General features: G+C 49.0%; 1 protein-coding gene across 3 annotated transcripts in view; it reads right to left on the reverse strand.

The window, feature by feature from the left end:
* DOCK11 (dedicator of cytokinesis 11) overlaps positions 1–19076 on the reverse strand; it is a 69588-nt gene that overhangs the window by 40022 nt on the left and 10490 nt on the right. For 2 of the 3 annotated variants that reach the window (XM_080624986.1, XM_080624985.1), the window contains exons 2-14: positions 14976–15092; positions 14661–14750; positions 14410–14492; positions 13483–13552; positions 11013–11108; positions 7823–7957; positions 6618–6795; positions 6090–6169; positions 5001–5084; positions 2940–3080; positions 1566–1775; positions 1103–1225; positions 20–102 (exon numbers count right to left, since the gene is read on the reverse strand). In XM_080624986.1, coding sequence (XP_080481112.1) covers positions 20–102; positions 1103–1225; positions 1566–1775; positions 2940–3080; positions 5001–5084; positions 6090–6169; positions 6618–6795; positions 7823–7957; positions 11013–11108; positions 13483–13552; positions 14410–14492; positions 14661–14750; positions 14976–15092 — 1490 coding nt within the window. Of the gene's footprint in view, positions 1–19; positions 103–1102; positions 1226–1565; positions 1776–2939; positions 3102–5000; positions 5085–6089; positions 6170–6617; positions 6796–7822; positions 7958–11012; positions 11109–13482; positions 13553–14409; positions 14493–14660; positions 14751–14975; positions 15093–19076 lie in introns of those variants that run through there. The other variant, XM_080624987.1, reaches the window with a different exon arrangement.

Consider the following 19076-nt stretch of genomic DNA (forward strand, 5'->3'; position numbering starts at 1 on the left):
GCAGCCCGTGGTGACTGACCTGGCCGCCCAGCCAAAGGGCATCCGGTACTGCCCCAGGCGGCTGCACGCCTGCTTGGCCACCTTATGAACCTTCTGGGCAGTCTGCAAAACACAAGGGAAGAGTGTGAGCATCCATGGAGCCCTGGGGAAGGAATTGGAAGCACTGCACTGCCCAGGGAGAAGCAACTCTCCGTAAGCTGCAAGGCACAACTCCCTAGGGCAGCTGAGAGACATCCCTGTCACTGCACACCAGGCATAGCTATCACTTTTGCAGAGCAATAGCAAACACTGGACTAAGATTAGCTCTTAGACTGTGATGAGCTCTTAGGCAGAAGTTCTTCCCTGTGAGGGTGCCCAGAGAAGCTGTGGCTGCCCCATCCCTGGCAGTGTTCAAGGCCAGGTTGGACACAGGCGCTTGTAGCAAGCTGCTCTAGTGGAAGGTGTCCGTGCCTGTGGCAGGGGTTGGAGCTGGATCAGCTCTAAGGCCTCTTCCTGATGTCTAATCTCAGTCTCCCCTCGGGCAGGTTAAAGCCATTCCCCTTGGCCTGTCCCTACAGGCCCTTGTTCCAAGCCCCTCTCCAGGTTTCCTGCAGCCCCTTTAGGCACTGGAGCTGCTCTCAGGTCTCCCCTTCAGGAGCCTTCTCTTCTCCAGGCTGCCCCAGCCCAGCTCTCTCAGCCTGGCTCCAGAGCAGAGCTGCTCCAGCCCTCGCAGCAGCTCCATGGCCTCCTCTGGGCTCACTGCAACAGCTCCACATCCTTCTTTGTGCTGGGGGTAAGACACTGTGTAGCACCATGAAGCAGCGCAGCCCATTTCTCTAGGGCTCAAGTGTCCCACTTTTTTGCTGCCAGCCCAGGCTTTGCCTTGTCGAAGTGTAACAGGGAACAGGCCCCCATGCACCAGCTGCTTTCTAGAAATCCTCTGCCTCTTTCCAGGGGAAGGAACCAAATCTCCCATCACAGCACAGCCGAAGCCAGCCCGGCAGCAGCACAAGTAGCTGAATGGATGAAGACCAGTATTTGTCAGAATGAGCAACCCACGTTCCAGACCACACTACTTCCTGCAGCAGCAGACAGCATTACTAAGCATGGCCCCATCCAATACCTTCCCCGGGTCCGAGTTCTTCATGTACGGCTCTGCACAGTGTGTAATGCTGCCCTGCAGCACCTTCTCCACACGGGCCACCAGGAAGATCTCCACGTGTGGGTCAGTCACAGAGAAAACCCCCTGCAAGAGGCAGAGAGCAGGCTGTCAGACAGCAGGACACCCGACCTGCCCCTTCCCACAGCACGCACAGCCCCTGCTTCGGTTGCTGCTGCAGATGGGCCATGGGGGCTCACAAGGCTTGAGCATGGTCAAGTCTTAAAAAGCTCTACCTGGAGCTTTGCCTGTTGCTGCCAGTGAGCCCAAAGTAGCAATTGGCTTGAGACACTGACCAAAACCCCCCCAGTTCAAGAGAAAAGGTGACTTCAGCCTCTCCACACAGTGGACACCACCACACTGCAATACTACTGAACAGCCACAGCCTCAAAAGGGACACACAATGAGGAGAAAGTCAGTTCTTCACCCGTTTTATGTAGCGCAAGGAAGCCTCAGGGACCCCGTGCACGAGGCTCTCGCCTGGAGAACATCCCTTGGGGCCCTCCACGCTGGATGCAGCGTTATCCATCAGCATGTCCCGGACAGACGGGGGGTTCAAGTCCACGTGGAAGTCAGCTGAAATCTTGCAATTATTTTTCAGGTCAAATAATGCCAGGCTTAGGAAAAAGGGCTCGACCTGGAAATGTGATTGAATACACGTCAAAAAACCTCACTGTACAGGCCAGCACTGCTGAGGAACTGCATGTGCCAAGTCTGCCAACTTGTTTGTAGCTGCTGACCTCGACAACACAAGGCAAGCAGCAATAATTCCATGTATTTTTAATTCACAAATCCTAGCAGGCATGTGTGCATGTAAAGATACAAACAAAGGCCTGAAGATAAGACTGTAGCATGCCCGACACATTACAGCATGACTTGGAGGCATTACAGCAATACTAAAAATGTGCTGATTAGGTCAGAATCTGGGCCCGATTAGGGACAGAACAACAAGGATCTCTGCGCTCAGTGACACATTCATCTGCTGGGGGTTACCAAGGAGGAGCTGGTGCATGAGCTCTGAACTGCCAGAATGAACCAGCAAAGCCTCTGCAGTTCTAACAGGCACCACACAAGGTACCATCTGCAGTGCCAGGGCTGCTGCCCCCGCTGCGATGCTTTCTGCTGCTCCAGCACCCTCACATTAAGGGTTGACTCCAAAGGCAGAACATGGTAATAAGGATTATGTTTTGGGAAGAAAAGACTGGAGGAGCCTGGCAGAACAGAGGCTGAGGAGAGATGTGATAGCTGTCTACAGACATCAGAGGCTCCGAAAATACAAGGAAGAGCTTTTTAGGCTAAGGCATAACAACAAATGCATATAATAAAGTGAACAGAGTTGTCTGGGACTGCTGGGCTGTGAATACAGTTAGCCCGGGAGTCAGAAGGTTTCAGAACAAGGAAATCCCTTGCCATTAGGGGAAATGAAATAAAACACAGAAGTGAGTGGTTTGGAGATGGAGCTTAATCATTTACCAACAGGACTTTCACAGGGACCCAGACCATGGCAGACACAAACTCCCCATTCCCTATGTCTCTGAACTGCTGGGAAACCAGCAGTCCATGTTCCCGGCAGGCTAAGGCACACCAGGACAGACCCTGGGCCCAGACACATTTTTGGAACACCAGACCACCAAGGTAGATAAATCCTTCAATGACCCTGCGCCAGTGCTCACTGCTTGCCCAGGTCCCATCGGAACCATCCCAATGGGATGCTTTTATCCACCCAGATTAATCTGCTGAGGGTTCTTCTTGGCAGTGAGGAGAAAGAAGACAAGGCAGAACACGCCAGAGCACTCCTTACATTGGTGGGTCCTCCTTCGGCCCTGTCATTGAGCTGAGCGAGGAGGTTGAGGGAGAAGTCCTGGCAGCTCACCACGAAGCGCCTGCTGCTCTTCTCCTCAAACGGCTTCACGTCTGGCTCCATCCCAGAGAAGTCCAGTCTCTAGGCAGCAAACAAGCAAATCTGGTCTCATTAAACAAGAAAACAAAGGCCCGAATAATGTTAAGGGGTCACATTATGGCCAATACCATCTTAATAATCTTTGACTCAAGTGGTACAGAAGGTACAAGACATTCACAAATGAGCGCCATTTGGGGATGTTACACAAATGTATTCACGACATGAATTCATGAGGATGTATCAATTTTTAGCAATCTGGTTTGTAGAGCACAGAAAACTAAACCTCAGTATGATTTCAGTTCCTTCCTGCTTTGCTGTAACCCTGGGGATCTTCTCAAACACCATTTACAGCTTGGGGAAGAAAGCGGAACATAAGCAGGCATTACCCTCAGGAAAGTATCTTCCACTTTGAGGATCTGACTAGCTTAAGAGGTGGTCCCTGTGCTTGAAATAGAGAGAAGGCACATGCTGTTGGGATGGCATGAGGATGCCTCCTCGAAGTGGGAGGCATTTCTAGATGCACAGCAATAACTGACATAGTTAGAAACAACAAAGACTGCCTGTAGAGCCAGCTAGAAAACCCAGTCTTGATTATAATCAGCTCCTTTCTTCCTAACCCAGAACACCCATGCCTGGTCTGTGTCTCAACATCCACCCTTCTTGAAGAAGAGATACACATGTCCAAAACACCACCAGCTAGACAAGACCTTCACCATACCCATCATACTGGGCAGTGGGGACACACAGCTACCAAACACCCTTAAACACCAGCACATCTCTCAGCGACAATCTGGTATAGCCCAATCCTGCACAAACTCGCATGCCAAACCTAGGGAGCTGATATCTCCCAGTCAAGTAATTCCAGCAAAATAGGCTGCAATTGCTCATCTGATTGTGGGAAACTCTTCCCACTGCTTCCACTGTTTCTCTTCAATGAGGAAAATATGTTGCAGGTCTATGTTCCTGCTCCCAGCTTCCTTAGCACCAGACATACAAGGGTGCACAGGCAAACCAGGATCGACCAGGGCAGCGATTCTGGGTGTCAGGTGTTCCAGCAGATCCGACTGACCCACACCAGAATGAAGAGCTCTGGGTACAGAGGGAGGACAATGAATTCAGCCTAACCAGTTGGTTAGGTGAAAAAAACCGATCTTAGATGCTCCACGCTGAATAATATTTCCATGGTCTCCTGGATGTTTATCTTCTTCCTGTTAAAGACTTCAAAGAAGGGCCAAGAGAAAAGCTCATTTTGTACAACTAAACCTTGTAAAGACTAATTACATTTCCTTGTTAAACCTGAAAGTTCTTTTCCACAGGTGTGAACAAGACAAAGCCTGCCACAAAGAGAACCAGAAACCACCAAATAACTTGGAACAATTCTCTCCAACCGTATAAACAATTGCAGCCCATTCCACTGAAATCCCACACCTGGACCTTGGCAGAAAGCTTCACAAAGGTGTCAAAGCTGAGAGGAAAGCAAGCCAATAGTCAATGAACTCCTACCCCAGAGCATGAGAACAGCACGGGGTGGTTTTCCTGGTTGTATGTACCCTACATCTGAAAACTCCCTAAAGACTGAGACTCTCCCTGTAAGCCACTCACAAGGTCTTTAACATCACTGTTAGACTCCAGACATGCTAAGGCCATGTGGGTTGCAGGTGTCCTTGCAACACTTCTACTGCTTCTGCAGCCATGCGAACCTCCCAGACACCCAGATGATGGGTTTGAAATCCAGCAGCATCAAGATGCATCATACAGAAGCCAGTAAAGCTGGAGGGAGGCCACGTGTGGGGCTGCTGTCACTCATCTCTTTATTTGGGCTATCACCTGAGCACTGACACGTTGTTCAGCTCTCACATGAGCTGCACTTCTGCTCCCCAGCCCACTGGAAAACACAGTGGGAAGAGGGGAGGCAGGACCCAGGGAACAAAACCTCACATTTACAACTATGGGGATGTTTACCTGGACTTCTGGGTCGAAAGAAAAGAGGTTTTGTCGTCCATCGTTTCTGCTCAGTTTGTTCAGCTGCTCTGTTTCTCTTCCATACTAGGACAAAGAAAAGCGCTGGTATTACTGCCTGGCCACACAGGGCAGACACTTGTTACTTGCAAAGAATGGAAGCAAAACAAAATAGAAGTTTTCAGGTTCCCTTTGTGGTACGTGAGATGATCATGGAATCCCAGACTGGTTTGGGTTGGAAAGGACTTTAAGATAATCCAGTTCCAGCCCCTCTTCCACAGGCAGGGACCCTTTCCACTAGAGCAGCTTGCTCCAAGCGCCTGTGTCCAACCTGGCCTTGAACACTGCCAGGGATGGGGCAGCCACAGCTTCTCTGGGCACCCTGTGCCAGCGCCTCAGCACCCTCACAGTAAAGACTTCCTTATATCTAACCTACACTTCCCCTGTTTCAGTTTGAACCCATCACCCCTTGTCCTCTCACTACAGCCCCCAATGAAGAGTCCCTTTCCAGCATCCTTGTAGCCCCTTCAGACACTGGAAGCTGCTCTGAGGTCTCCACGCAGCTTCTCTTCTCCAGGCTGAACAGCCCCAATGTTCTCAGCCTGTCTCCATATAAGATACACTCCAGCCCCTGATCATCCCTGTGGCCTCCTCTGAACTTCTCAGCTGTAACCACCAACACTGTGCAATGGCAGTAGAGCAATGTGGCTCTGCCAGATGAGAAACCAGACAGAAGCAGGCAACCACAATGCATCATAAACAGGATGTGGCTGCCACCTAACTGCTCCTCTGCTCTCATGGCCTGGACAGCCACCCCTGCTGAGCAGGAATGAGCACTACTGACCACAACGCCCGTCATTTGCTCTAACTCTGGTTCTTCCTTAAATGCCCTACACTTGGAAACAAGGAGAATGCAGCCTCAAATCATAGAGCTCCATGCATGAGACAGGCAGATATGAGAACAGGGACCCCACCAGCACTTGGAGCCTGCATGGCTCCCCCAGAGCTGAAGACACAGAAATGCAAAACTCCCTTTATAGACATGGAGGAGACAACTATGGGCTGGGAGAGCGTCCTCTGCACACACAATACCTTCATCAGCTCTGGATGCATGCTCCTCTCCAGGCTCTCCAGGATGTTCTCTGATTTTCCCTGCGTGCCCGATTCATCATCTGCAAGGACACAAAGAACAGATGTTCAGAACAACTGCAGGGGCACTGCTCTGCCAGAAAGGATCCTGCAGTATTTGCTTAGAATAGCACAGAAACACTTCATAGGGACTTTTCCACTCCTCAGAAGTAAGCTTTTTCCATACATTACCAGCACCAGAGTGTGTTATTCCAGCCTGCTAGGTCTTTCCAAAGCAGAACTCCAGCACAGAGCCAATTTTCCAGGAGTCCTGAAAATTTGCCATGGATTCCCCATCCAGAAGGAGGGTCATGTTTCCCACCACTTTCATCCCTCAGACTATTGTCTCCATTATACTAAGCCCTTTCACATGATATCATGTGTCAGCCACAATCCTTGCTATTAATACAGGAAGACAAACATGCTTCTCCAAGCACACTGCTCACATCCTCCTGCAGAGGGGTGAAGGTAGGTGCTTATTTAGAAGCTGACCTTGCACAGGTTCCACAGTGTCTTTCTTCTCTTGCACCAAACTCTCAGTATTGCTCTGGATGATCTTCCTCAGAGTCACCAGCCATTCTTCCATCTCCTGCTCAGTTTCAGCTGCCAGATAGTGGCTGTACTTGTCTATTGTCTTCAGTTCAAACGCGTAACGGCGCATCTTGGGGCACTGAACAAAGAAACAAGAATGAGAAAGATCTGTATTACATTTTGCTCAGCAACTCTCTGTGGAAGCATCCTGAACTGAAACACCAGGAAGCACAATGCCAGCATCCTCGCTGACACTGTGCAGCCTCTTCTGCAGCAATCACAAAGGGCTTCATGGCTGTGACCAAGCCGTTGGCAGCTCCATGCTCGACAGCTACTCTGAAAGTGAAGGGAGCCAGACTGAACCACAGACACTGCACTAAGAAGCCCAAGCAAGCTCCTTCTTCTGTTGTCAGACCTTTAAGGTTTACCCAGAGAAGCGAGGGACTGGATTTGTCTGACACAGTAAGTAATGCTGCACTCCAGGACACTTAGAGGCACCTAATTGAAAGCAAGTGGTTCAATACAACTTCTCTGAGCTCTGCTGGCCTTTAAACAGCATTTTCCAACTAGAAGCCAAGGCAAACCTGATGAACATCTTGTACATCACTGAGATGTGTGCATTGCTGCTTTTCCTGTCTTCAGAAAGACATAGGTCCTATGTTCAGGAAGCACACAGCTCCAATTCACCCACGCTGAAGTGAGTAACTTAAGCTGCCCTGTAATGGCTCCATGGTGCTTGGAGCTTTGGCAGAGGCAGCAGCAGAAGGCACAGCAGCAATCCACTGCTGCTCTTCACTCTTAGCATAACAAAACCAACCCAGGTTTAAGCTCTGTACAAATACCTGCTCCTAAAACCCTACAAGACCATTGCAGGCCGAAAGTCCCAAGGGGCTGCATGTTTCCATGGACTTATCGGGATACAACTTAAGAAACAAGAAGCTGGTGTAAGCAGCAAATAGAGGAGGAAGGTGCTCACAACTAAGTATGGCACCCTCATGGACTGCCTTGCCTGCATTTTAATAGGATGAGCTGACACAGCAAACCAGCTCTGGGTTAGTTTGTAAATCCATACCTTCACCCTTCAATGGCCCAGACCTTAGAGAGATGTCTGTCTCAGAGCTAGCAGAGCATCAGCCCATGTCCAGCTATGCAGGAAGCACACTCACCTGAACGACATCATTGCAAGCATCCAAGAAAATACAGCCTTTGGATTCCTTGGAAATCTTCTCATCTTTGTAGGAATTAAGAATATAGGAACCATCTGTGAGTTGTGACAAGTAAAAATACCTCCTCTTGAATACCTGCAAAAGAACAAAGTCTTGCTCATGCAAGTATTCACTCTGTTGTGTATCACAAACCGCAGCCATAGTATGTGCCCTCCTGCTATTGAGAAAATACTGTAACAAGAAACACTGATGACCCCGGAGTGTTGTGATTCACCCCTTTGAGTACAACTTGTTTTCATAGAGATTTCATCATCTTCTTTAATTCTAATGTCCTTGTTGTTATGATAAGTTTGTCCATCTACAGCAAAGCCCCAGGGTTTTCAGCTCCCCTCTCAGCTGGCTCCAGCCTCCTTTATCTTGACCAAGTAATGCTGCATGGCACGTTCAGATCAGCTCACTGCTTGAAGATTCATCCCAGCCTAGAGCAGGTATTGTCAGAGTCTTTTTGATAAGACCTTAGTTAGAATTACAAAGCAATTCTCTGGAAGACTTTGGAACAGACATGTGGAAATTCCTAGCATGCAAATGCAAGCCAAGGGACACTAATCCATTCAATGGCTTGGGGCTTTATTGTTTGGTTTTGTTATCATTTGCTTTGTGGGTTTTTTTATATATATAAATATATATATACACATACACACACACAAACCTATTTGAATTGAAACCTATATGAAGTGGCTTGGCTCAGTGTTCAATTCTTATAAAGCAGTAAGCTTGGGAGAAGTGATTCTATGTTTGAGATATTGACTTCTATGAAAAAAACAAGCTCTTCACTATCTCAGAGCATCTTCCTTCACATTTGTCAGCCAAAAGGCTGGCTATAATTCAGGACTTTAATTCAGGAGAACATTTTGGCAGCAGTTATGACAGCACCATATGCTGTCAGGCTGTAAGGAGCAGGGTGCATTTCACAGTTGCTGGGTGTCTGTGTTAGGAGAATCATGAAGGAAGCTGCAGCAAGCAGCATTGTGAGTATTTTCCACTCTTCTGCATATCTGGAAGATCTACAAATAAACACAGCATTTTTCATCCCAGATGGGAGACTCCTAGTAATTTCCTGCTCCCACCACTGCTGACACGAGTACGTGTTCAACAGAACCACTCACACAGAACTGGAAGGGAGCGTTGTGCTCTGAATGACAACCTCTGGCATCATTTAGATGACTACTTAGTCACAGAGCTGCTCCAAGAGCTGTTTAATAAGATTTACCTAAACCTTTAGTCCAACAAAGCATAAAAATACATGGAAAGCTAAGCATGCTAAGCATTAAGCCAGCTTAAACACTGATTTAGCACTTCACTGAATCAATCGCAGAAACTCTGGCAGTGGATGCTACAGAAACCCATGACAGATCTCTCTTTAGATATTACAGGGTTGATATCCCTTGTGGGTATGGGATTTCACACTAAACCATTTGGCATCTTCTGAATTCTATTCAAAAGGAAATGTAGAAGCAAGCAGCAAACACTGTTCCTATGATCCTTTCCCCTTGTAAGCACCGCTGTCAGAAATAATTGTCAGAAAACTATGCTCACTTGAAATGAATACTAGAAACCTAGGAACGGAGGGGAACATCCGCTCTGATCAGGCTACAGACGCTGCTGCTGAGCACTGCAATTGCAGAGGGATGGCTACAGAACTGGGGAGGTCCATTAGGGAAGACAGGGAGCAAAGGGAGAGGAGGGAGGAGAAAACTGATGCGCTGGTTGTAATGCAGCACACTGACATGCTGCAGAGCAGACAGCAAGAGAGCTGGGCCAAGCCAGGGAAGCTCTCTGCAATAAAGATTACTCTGAAATAAAGGCTGGCGACTGTACCCTACTTACAGCTTGCTCGTGGGCTGGCTCTCCACTAAATACAATGTGAGATACCAACCACCCAGCATGTGGCAGCAATGGAACAGCCAGCACTCAAGAGATGGACGCATGTGCTTCTGCTATAGCACAGGAGCTTCTCAACATGGTGGTAATGCCGAAGATGTTCAAAGTCCTCAGGTTTCTTGCATGTGCCTTAGGAGGTGTTTTGTAAGATACAAAAGTGACCAGGATCAGCTCAGAAAACAGCTACTGATGGTTGGTACTTTGAGTTTCACAAGAGGCTCTGTGGATCTTATTAATGGAACTGAAGCCAGTGTAGTCCAGAGAACATCTTTGGAGGGTAGGTCTGAGGTGCTGAGCGCAGACACCAACACCACCACAAGAGGCTCAGTCAAGAACGAACCCAACTGACTAATTTCAGCATGTATAATACCTCATCCAGAAGTTAAAGGAACAGCAATGGCTTCAACCTTGCTGCTTGGAAAAGCAGAGGATCAGAAAACCCTGCTCTGTGCGTGGCCTTCAGGCTCATGAGTAATCATTTTAAAACTCAAATTTAGCACTATGAATGGTCCTGCTCCACCTCTCATGAAAGCAGAACTCACTGAATCGAGCTTCTTGAGATTTACTAATATCCTTACAAAGCAGCCTCACTGCAGCCACCCTTCAGCTGCACAGTTGAGGGTAACTCCCTCATATTCTCTCTATGCTGTAAGGAGGCAGCTGCAGGGTGGAACAAGAGACGGGCTCACTGCCACAGTGAAAACCTGAGCTGGAACTGCTAAAAACCTCCATTGCAGAATGTGAGCTGTGTCATGCTGGATTACGCTCAGTGTTGAACAGAAGACAATGCAGCTGTTGCTTCTAGGTCAGTAAAGCTCCATCTCCTTAGTGATATCACCCCTGCTTTTAAAGCTAAGACTTGGCCTTGCAATTTAAAGCTGGCCTCCATACATCTTTCCTACCAGCAAGGAAACCATCAATTCAGAGGAGGCTTCTCTGCAGGGCAGCTGTTTCAGTTGTTTAAATCTCCTTCCTCTTCTGGGCCTCAGCTGCTCATTCAGAAACAATCCTGGTTTACTGAAACATGCCTTTTTGTTCAGCTTGCTTGTGACGAATTGAAGTGCATGGGTCTTATATTCTGGGGAGGGAAGGGGCGAAAGGCTCTTGCCAGACTGGGTTTTCCAGTCCACCTTGGGATACTCTACAAGAGGGACAGATGCCCATCCAGACACAAGCCTGCACTCCTGATCTGGTCTGAGCTTAACCTCGTGCCTTGTTCACGATCAACATAATGCTGGATTAAACTCACCTTCATGGTAACAGTGATGGTGCTGTTCACATTGGCTTTGTGCAGCCAGCCTTGCTTTATCACCCCACCCTTCTGGGAGCACAGGGAGGAGGAATCCTGAAAGAGAGCAAAAGAGGCCAGGCTGGACACAGGGGCTTGGAGCAAGCTGCTCTAGTGGAAGGGGTCCCTGCCCATGGCAGGGGTTGGAGCTGGAGGAGCTTTCAGGTCCCTTCCAACCCAAACCATTCTGTGATTCTATGAAAAAGAGGTGAACTGCCTCCCACACACAATTCCCCTTGGACACATGGATTCTCTCCACCCTGGAAAGCAATACTGTTCTAACTACAGTGATACAACACATGGAGTATGTGTGTGACACAGACAGCTGCACATACAGTGTTCTCACAAAAAACCCCAGGGTTATCTCTTTCCAAGAAAGAGGCAAAACAGGCGAGTTTGGGTCACCTTTAAAAAGGACAGATTACACCTACACTGACAGAGCTGCACAGCAGTTTGCAGTGAGGAAATGCACAGTGGCTCTTACACAGTGTTTCAAAAGCTTGGGGAAGAAGAAGATTACCAAAATGGTCTGTTCAGGAGGTTGCAAAATGCAGAACTCCAGCCCCATTGTGTCATTTCCCTTTGGATAAACCACCTCTCCATTCTACATTTAGGTGAAAACCCCCACGCCACAATAGGTGGAACATAACTGCACATTTGATGAACCAGAAAGTTTCAAGTGAGCAGCCAGGCTGTGCTTGGTGTGTGAGCTGTGATGTGCACCTCTGCTCCTGGCCCATGGTCGCAGCCAGGGAGCACAGCTCTCCATCCATACCCAGCTGTGACCCCCACTGGGGAGGGAAGGCAATGAGATCCCAGACTGATGAAGAAAACTTGCCCTGGGACTTGCAGTGACTCAGCAGCAGAGGTGGACCTGGGCTGTCTGCCCATGGGCTGTGAACAGAACGGTTTTGTATTGTCTCCTGCATCCCGAATGGCAGGTTTTCACTCTTTTCTTGTCAAACTTCCAATGACAAAGTAAACTCTGTGATGCTTTATTTCCCTGGGTAAAACAACCCGCGATTTCTCCTTTATATTGCTTCACATTTTTCCATCATGAGATTGCTTTTACTCAGATTTCCATTACATAATTCTAATGCAAATGTCACGAAACTGTAACAGAATCCTTCAGATATGGCCATGCCAAAACATATAAATGACAAAATAGCTGCCAAAGCACTTGGAATACTCCTTCCCAACCAACCTCAGTAACTTCACTTTGTGAACACTGACCAGAAGAAAAAAGGTTTCCACCCACTTTTGATAGCACATTTGTGTCCTTTTGCTTTTTCAAACGCATGCCCCATCCCTGGCAGTGTTCAAGGCCAGGTTGGACGGGACTTGGAACTGGATAAGCTTTAAGGTCCTTTCCAACCCAAACCAGTCTATCATCCTATGCTATTACCATACTCCACAGCTCTGTCTCCAGCCCATATTAGGTATTATTAAAGAGGTACCACCTCAAGTTAACAACATAATGCAACCCAACAACACAGGAAAAGAAAAATCCAAAACATTTCCATTTACAAAGAAGCCATCCCAGTCCAGACCCGAGGGGTACTGAGACACATGCAGCAACTGGGAGAACATGGAGCCAACAGCCCCTTCAAATCTTCAGCCCCACAAGAAAGAAACTTCCCTTTTCCTCCGTCCTCAGCAGCAGCAGCTCAGTGCCATGTGGGTTTTAAACAGCTGAGCTAAGCTCTTCCCACTGTAAACTACAACTTCCTAATGCCATGGGTGTGAATTAGGCTTCACGTGGTACTTGGGGCAGAAAAATGCTCCCCCTCCCTTTTGTAGCAAACATGATCTGCAGAGGGAAACACAGCATCCTCCAAAATGAGCACCAGGATGGGGATGTCCCGAGTGTCAGAGCCCCCAGCTCACCTCAGGGAATTGCTCCAGGCTTGCAAATCTTCCCTGCGACCAGCTGAGTGCAAAGAGCCAACTTCCAGAGGGAGCAAACCCCTCGGAACACTGGCATAGCATATAGAGAACAGGACTGACATGCTGTGAGTACCTGCGGTCGGGGTGACTGGTTGGGAATTGCAGGTTATGTGCTACAGGAGGACCCCGGTATCACAGTGTGGTTGGAAACCAAATTACCCACTTTTCATTCTGGACATGAAGAATTTTACTTTGTCATTGCTTGGCTTCCTTTTTTCTTCGCCTGCTGCACTGTTTCAAGTAAACCCCATTATATTATGGCCAATCTTGCAGATAATTTAGGAGACCCTCAGCTCCAAGAGATTACCCTGAAACATATACTCTGAAATACAGCACTGTCTTAGTTTTGGTCACACCTTCACAGCACAAAACATCTCATCCGAAAACCATTGCTGGGAACTGAATTCTGACTTTGCCTTGTGAAATCTGCTTTTTAACAGAACTTACAGTGGAATATGTAAAAACAAACCAGGTACCTCCTTACCTCATCCTTTTCAAAGTCTTCATCGATTTCGAACACATGGCTTGGAATCTTGTCTGGCCTGAAGGATTTGCTGAAAACACAACACATTGTTATTTATAATGACTGGGACACGAGGTCCTGTAAGCCAGCAGCCGAGGCTGGATCCAGAAGGAAGAGCCAAACTGCAGACTAGAGAGTACATCAGAACTGTTCTCCTGCAGAAGGCACATCCCCGTACAGCTGGAGAAAGCTCATTTCTGAGTGCATTTCATGGAAAGTACGCACAAGAAGTATGTAATAAGCTTGCTCCTTGTTAGCTGATTCTGCAGAGATTTTGCTGACTTGCATTTATGCAGCAGGCCACTTTATCTTCCATTGGAGCACACGACTCCCAAGCACTGCAGCATTAACAGCAATACTGCATCCCCAACTGAAGTTGTCCAACACCCTCCCCATGACAGGGGGCACAAAGAGCTGCTCGACATGAGAACACCATGTCCAGCACGTACAGAACATCAGCCCAGGAGGACAAGGAGGCTCCCAGTTTGGGATGAGCAGACACTGCCAACAGTATTTATCCTGCCACAAGGCCTGTCTGTGGGGCATCCTCATCCCAGACGGACACTGGTGGATAGGATGTGAAGTAATGAAGTAAGATCCCCATGGCCTGGCTTGGAACTGGATGAGACCTAAGGTCCCTTCCAACCCAAACCAGCCTGGGATTCTATGACCCATGCTGACAACATTGTCAGCATCTCCCTGGCAGAGCTGAATGACAGCATTGTGATAACATGAACCTCTGGCCCTCTAACTTTCCCAGTGACATACCCCTGGAGGGAAGGCTGCTTGTGAGACAGGCATCAGAAAGGGCAGACTGGTTCTGTTAATCCTGATCAAACCCCAGCCCTGTGACCATGCATTAGTATTCCAAGGGAGCACAACACTTACCATGGCAACATCCGAAAGTCTCCTGAGTATTCCTCATACTTGTAGTTCACCACGTGCCAGTCTGAGCTGTAGGTTTTAATGCACTGAAAGGAAAACAATGCAGCTCTTTGAAAGCTACAGCAAGCAAAACAAAACCATGTACAAGGCTGAAAGGCTACAGGCTGCTGGGTGAGGGAAGCACAAGTGGAACAGGCCTGACGAGGGCTGCTCCTCTTGTCTGAAGGAAGGCGCTGCGTGGACTCCTTCCCTACCTCTTTGACGAAGAGACTCTGAGCTTTCTTTAGAGCATCTTCTGGCACTGTTGACTGGACAGTCCTTCTCTGTCGACTGATGACTGAGATCTGCAGGGAAGAGGAGAACACGTTTTCAGTGCAAACTGGGTCTTCAGCGCTTGATACTTGCTTTAAATAAATACTGAGGTCCCAAATCGCCAGTCGGACATTTTGGCTTTATGTGTCAGAAACGCAGCCAACATGAACATGTGGCTAAGAGTGGAAATCTTCCAAAGTAAGCAGGACTGGAGGCAAGTGAGCCTCAAGCACAAGAAACAGCCAGCACCAACTCACAGATACATCTTCGATGGGGAATATCAGCAGGTCCCGGAGGGGATCGCTGTAGATCTGAACCTTGCGCTGAAGGATCACGTTCTCATAGTCCAAGGGTTCAACCACTTTAGTTTTTTCCTGCAGAAAAAAAAAGAAGATGAAAAAAATTACATCTATAACAAATAAAATAACCAGTAACTAAGACCTTGTGCTTAATTCAGCCTGACAATTACATAACACAGTTTGGACTGCTCACTAATTCAGCAACATGTGATGCAGGTAACAACCCGTGTGCATGACTTCAGAGAGGGAACCGAGGGGTTAAGTTATTTGTGCCTGGTAATAAGCTACGGGAAGAAACAGAGCTCTGTGCTGCTCTCGTCCAAGCACAGCCTCTAATTCCTTAATGGAGCAAGAAATGCTCCTGGGCAGGCCACAGCTTTAGCAGCTGCTTCATCTCTTTACATTGGAGCAGCTCATCCATGGAGCTCAGAGGAAACACAGCCTCTGGCGCTGTTGAGATGAGAGCAAGGCGGCTGCTGTGACCTCCGTGGCAGGCATCTCGCCTGTGGAAGGAAGAACAGCATCCCTCTGGAAATGCAGGAAAGCCCTCTCCATAAATCACACCTCAGCCACAGCCAAAGGCTGGGAAAATCTGGGGCCTGGTTTTGCTCTCATTTACATTTCTGGGAAGCAAGAGGAACTACTGCAAAATCCCCAGTAAAAACTATCAGAATATCAATACCTTCACTGCTGAATTACTTTTACCTGTGTTACACGTCACAGAACCCCAGCCTGGTTTGGGTTGGAAAGGACCTTAAAGCTCCTCCAGTTCCAACCCCTGCCACGGGCAGGGACCCCTTCCACTGGAGCAGCTTGCTCCAAGGCCCTGTGTCCAACCTGGCCTTGAACACTGCCAGGGATGGGGCAGCCACAGCTTCTCTAAAGGGAAGCCAGAGGAGGTTTGTAAGCAAAGCAGCCGCTCACAGAGGGATGTATCCTGTCTCCTGCCTGCCACCGAGGAAACAGAGGCTTCTCCATTCATCCCAATCTGTGCCTGCTGCCCAGCGGGGCCAGACAAGCCCATGCCCCTGCAAACAGACCGGCAAAGTAAGGAGGAAGACATCACAGATACCTTTTGTCCCACCCCAGTGCCCCGTGTCCCGGCATGGCTGGAGATAAAGCTTTAAGCCCTGAAAATGAGCTTTCAGAGCCTTAGTTTTCCTGAAGAGCTTGGTTGAAGCACACACCTCCTGGCATCCAGGAGCCTCGCGCTGCCCGCTGCTGTCACAGCAGCAGATGGCACCCACCACAGTCATTATCGCAGCAGAGGAAAAACTATTACGCTAAAGTAATTAGAGTCTTAGAAACCACAAATTCCTCCATGGGGAAAGCCAATATCCAAGCACAAAGAAAGGCTGCTAGCCCAGCTACAAAATCAGCCCGTGTCTGCGGGAAAACACATGCAGTGCTGTCAAAGCCTCTGTCAAGGTTCTCTGGCACACACGTGGCAGCTGCATGGAGACCTCAGAGCAGCTTCCAGGGTCTGAAGGGGGCTGCAAGGATGCTGGGGAAGGACTCTTCGTCAGGGACTGTAGGGACAGGACAAGGGGTGATGGGTTCAGACTGAAACAGGGGAAGTTCAGGTTGGATTTATCAGGTTAGACAGGGGCAGCAGCCCCCAGCTCAACACACCAGGATCAAAATCAAGACCTATGGGAAACACCTCAGGGGGCAAAACCAAATCTGGTTTTAAAGGGAGAGAACAGAAGAGCGGTGTGCCTGCCCGGGGAAGCACACTCACCTCCTCCTTACTGGTTCAAGCCCCACACACCAGCCTGTGCCCCAAAACACATGCTGCTCTCTCTGCCCTTCTGCATCTGCCCTGAGACCGTTGCTTCCCCCAGCACAAGGAATAGGGTCGCAGGCCCCATCCGGGCTGGGTCACGAGGCTCCCCTTGGACAACACACAGGCAAACAACAGCCTCTCTATTAGAGTAGTGACTCTTCACCAAGCAAGCTGGCTGACATTTGAACAGGAAATTCAGTGAAATGACTTCAACAGAAACATGCCCACGAACACCAACGCAAGGCTTGGCTTTGGCCAAGCACGGGCACAAGTAAAACCCCAAGGAAAGGTCCTGATCCTCAGTGCCCTGCTTGTGGTGCTGCCCTCTGCCAGCCCAAGCACAAATCCCCACTAGACAGAAACCACCAGAGAGAGCCTGAAGGAAAGGCTGAGCAAGGGAGTTGTCAATACCCAAGAGGGGGGAAATCTTTAGGAGTCAGATTCATTTCCCACCTTTCTGTATCCATCGGCAAAGCCTATAAAATTCCTTGTATTTGCTTTCCAAACAAAGGCTCACAATGACAGCTGAGAATATTCATGTGGGAAAGGACAGGAAAGGACATTTCTGTTTCAGCTTTTGTTGTCTGAAAAACAGTAGCCACCTGTGTTCTAGAGCTCTGCATCTGTGTATCATACAAACATGCTGGTATTTGTATCGTAAGATTAACTGACATTAATCAATATGATTCTTCCCCTGTGAAGGTGCTGAGGCGCTGGCACAGGGTGCCCAGAGAAGCTGTGGCTGCCCCATCCCTGGCAGTGTTCAAGGCCAGGTTGGACACAGGGGCTTGGAGCAAGCTGCTCCAGTGGAAGGTGTCCCTGCCCGTGGCAGGGGTTGGAGCTGGAGGAGCTTTAAGGTCCCTGCAACTCAAACCAGGCTGCGGTTCTATGACAGTGTTTTTCGGTGATTCTTTTCCCCCAGAATTACAACAGGTATAATCCACGTGAAGTGATGTATGGAAACAGGGGATGAAAAATGTTTAATTCAACCAGCCCAGCTCTCTCAGCCTGCCTCCAGAGCAGAGCTGCTCCAGCCCTTGCAACATCACCAAGCAGGGGGGCACCTTTAACCGATGTGCTTGTCCCCAAGCACTGACACAAGCTCCATGGTGGCTGCCACCGCACGTTTCCCATTGTACAGCGGAAGCCAAGCCCAGAGCAAACCCTGAGCAGCACAAGAGCTGCATCACCATCACCTTCAGCATCTCAGGGCGCCAACAGCCAGCACAGAGACACGAAGATGCACGGCTCCATCCCCACCCGGCTCCACCAGCCCTGCAGCGCTTCCTCTGTGCCTTGCCCTGCACAGCCCTGCGGCCATGGGGCTTTCTCACTTCCTCAGAAACAGAGCTCTATCCCGTGCATGCACCCAGCTCGCAAAGTGTCTGGAGACACAAGTGATAGGAATATTAAGACTTCAGGGAGACCTTAGAGCAGCTCCAGTGCCTAAAGGGGCTGCAGAGAACCTGGAGAGGGGCTTTGGACAAGGGCCTGTAGGGACAGGCCAAGGGGAATGGCTTGAACCTGCCCGAGGGGAGACTGAGATGAGCTCTTAGGCAGAAGCTCTTCCCTGTGAGGGTGCTGAGGCGCTGGCACAGGGTGCCCAGAGAAGCTGTGGCTGCCCCATCCCTGGCAGTGTTCAAGGCCAGGTTGGACACAGGGGCTTGGAGCAAGCTGCTCCAGTGGAAGGGGTCCCTGTCCGTGGCAGGGGTTGGAGCTGGAGGAGCTTTAAGGTCCCTTCAACACAAACCAGTCTGGGGTTCTGTGATTGAATTGATGGTTCTTTAGAGGAGCTAAAAGGAGAGGATGAAATTGCACGGACCACATGTCCATATTAATGTATTATCTCTGGCTTTACAACTGTGCCCCATAATTTAGGAAGCATTTTACAGCCCCCCTATTTCCTGCCTCTGCTGTTGCCACCCTGTAATGCACTAAGGTGGAAAACTCAGCAAAGCCCTGATTGTAAAACAAATCCCCGGGGCAAAATAGGTGAAACACACAGAAAATAGGAGGAAAAGGCAATCTGGGGAATTCATTAAAAAATAAAGAGGGGACAAAACCAGAAGCATACAACTACTCTTTGGACATACTGGTCACCATCACATCACTCCCAAGGCTGGCAGCAGCCTAGGGCAGAACAGGACCATTTCCCACTGCAATGCAGAGACTGGAAACCTGAGGATACCTTGCAGACAGCAGAGAACTCCCCATTTCTTATTTGGCTCATGGAACCTGACAGGACATGGGAGAATTTAAATGGAACTGAGAAA

Source organism: Psittacula echo (assembly GCF_963264785.1).
Source record: "Psittacula echo genome assembly, chromosome: 8".
NCBI lineage: Eukaryota > Metazoa > Chordata > Aves > Psittaciformes > Psittacidae > Psittacula > Psittacula echo.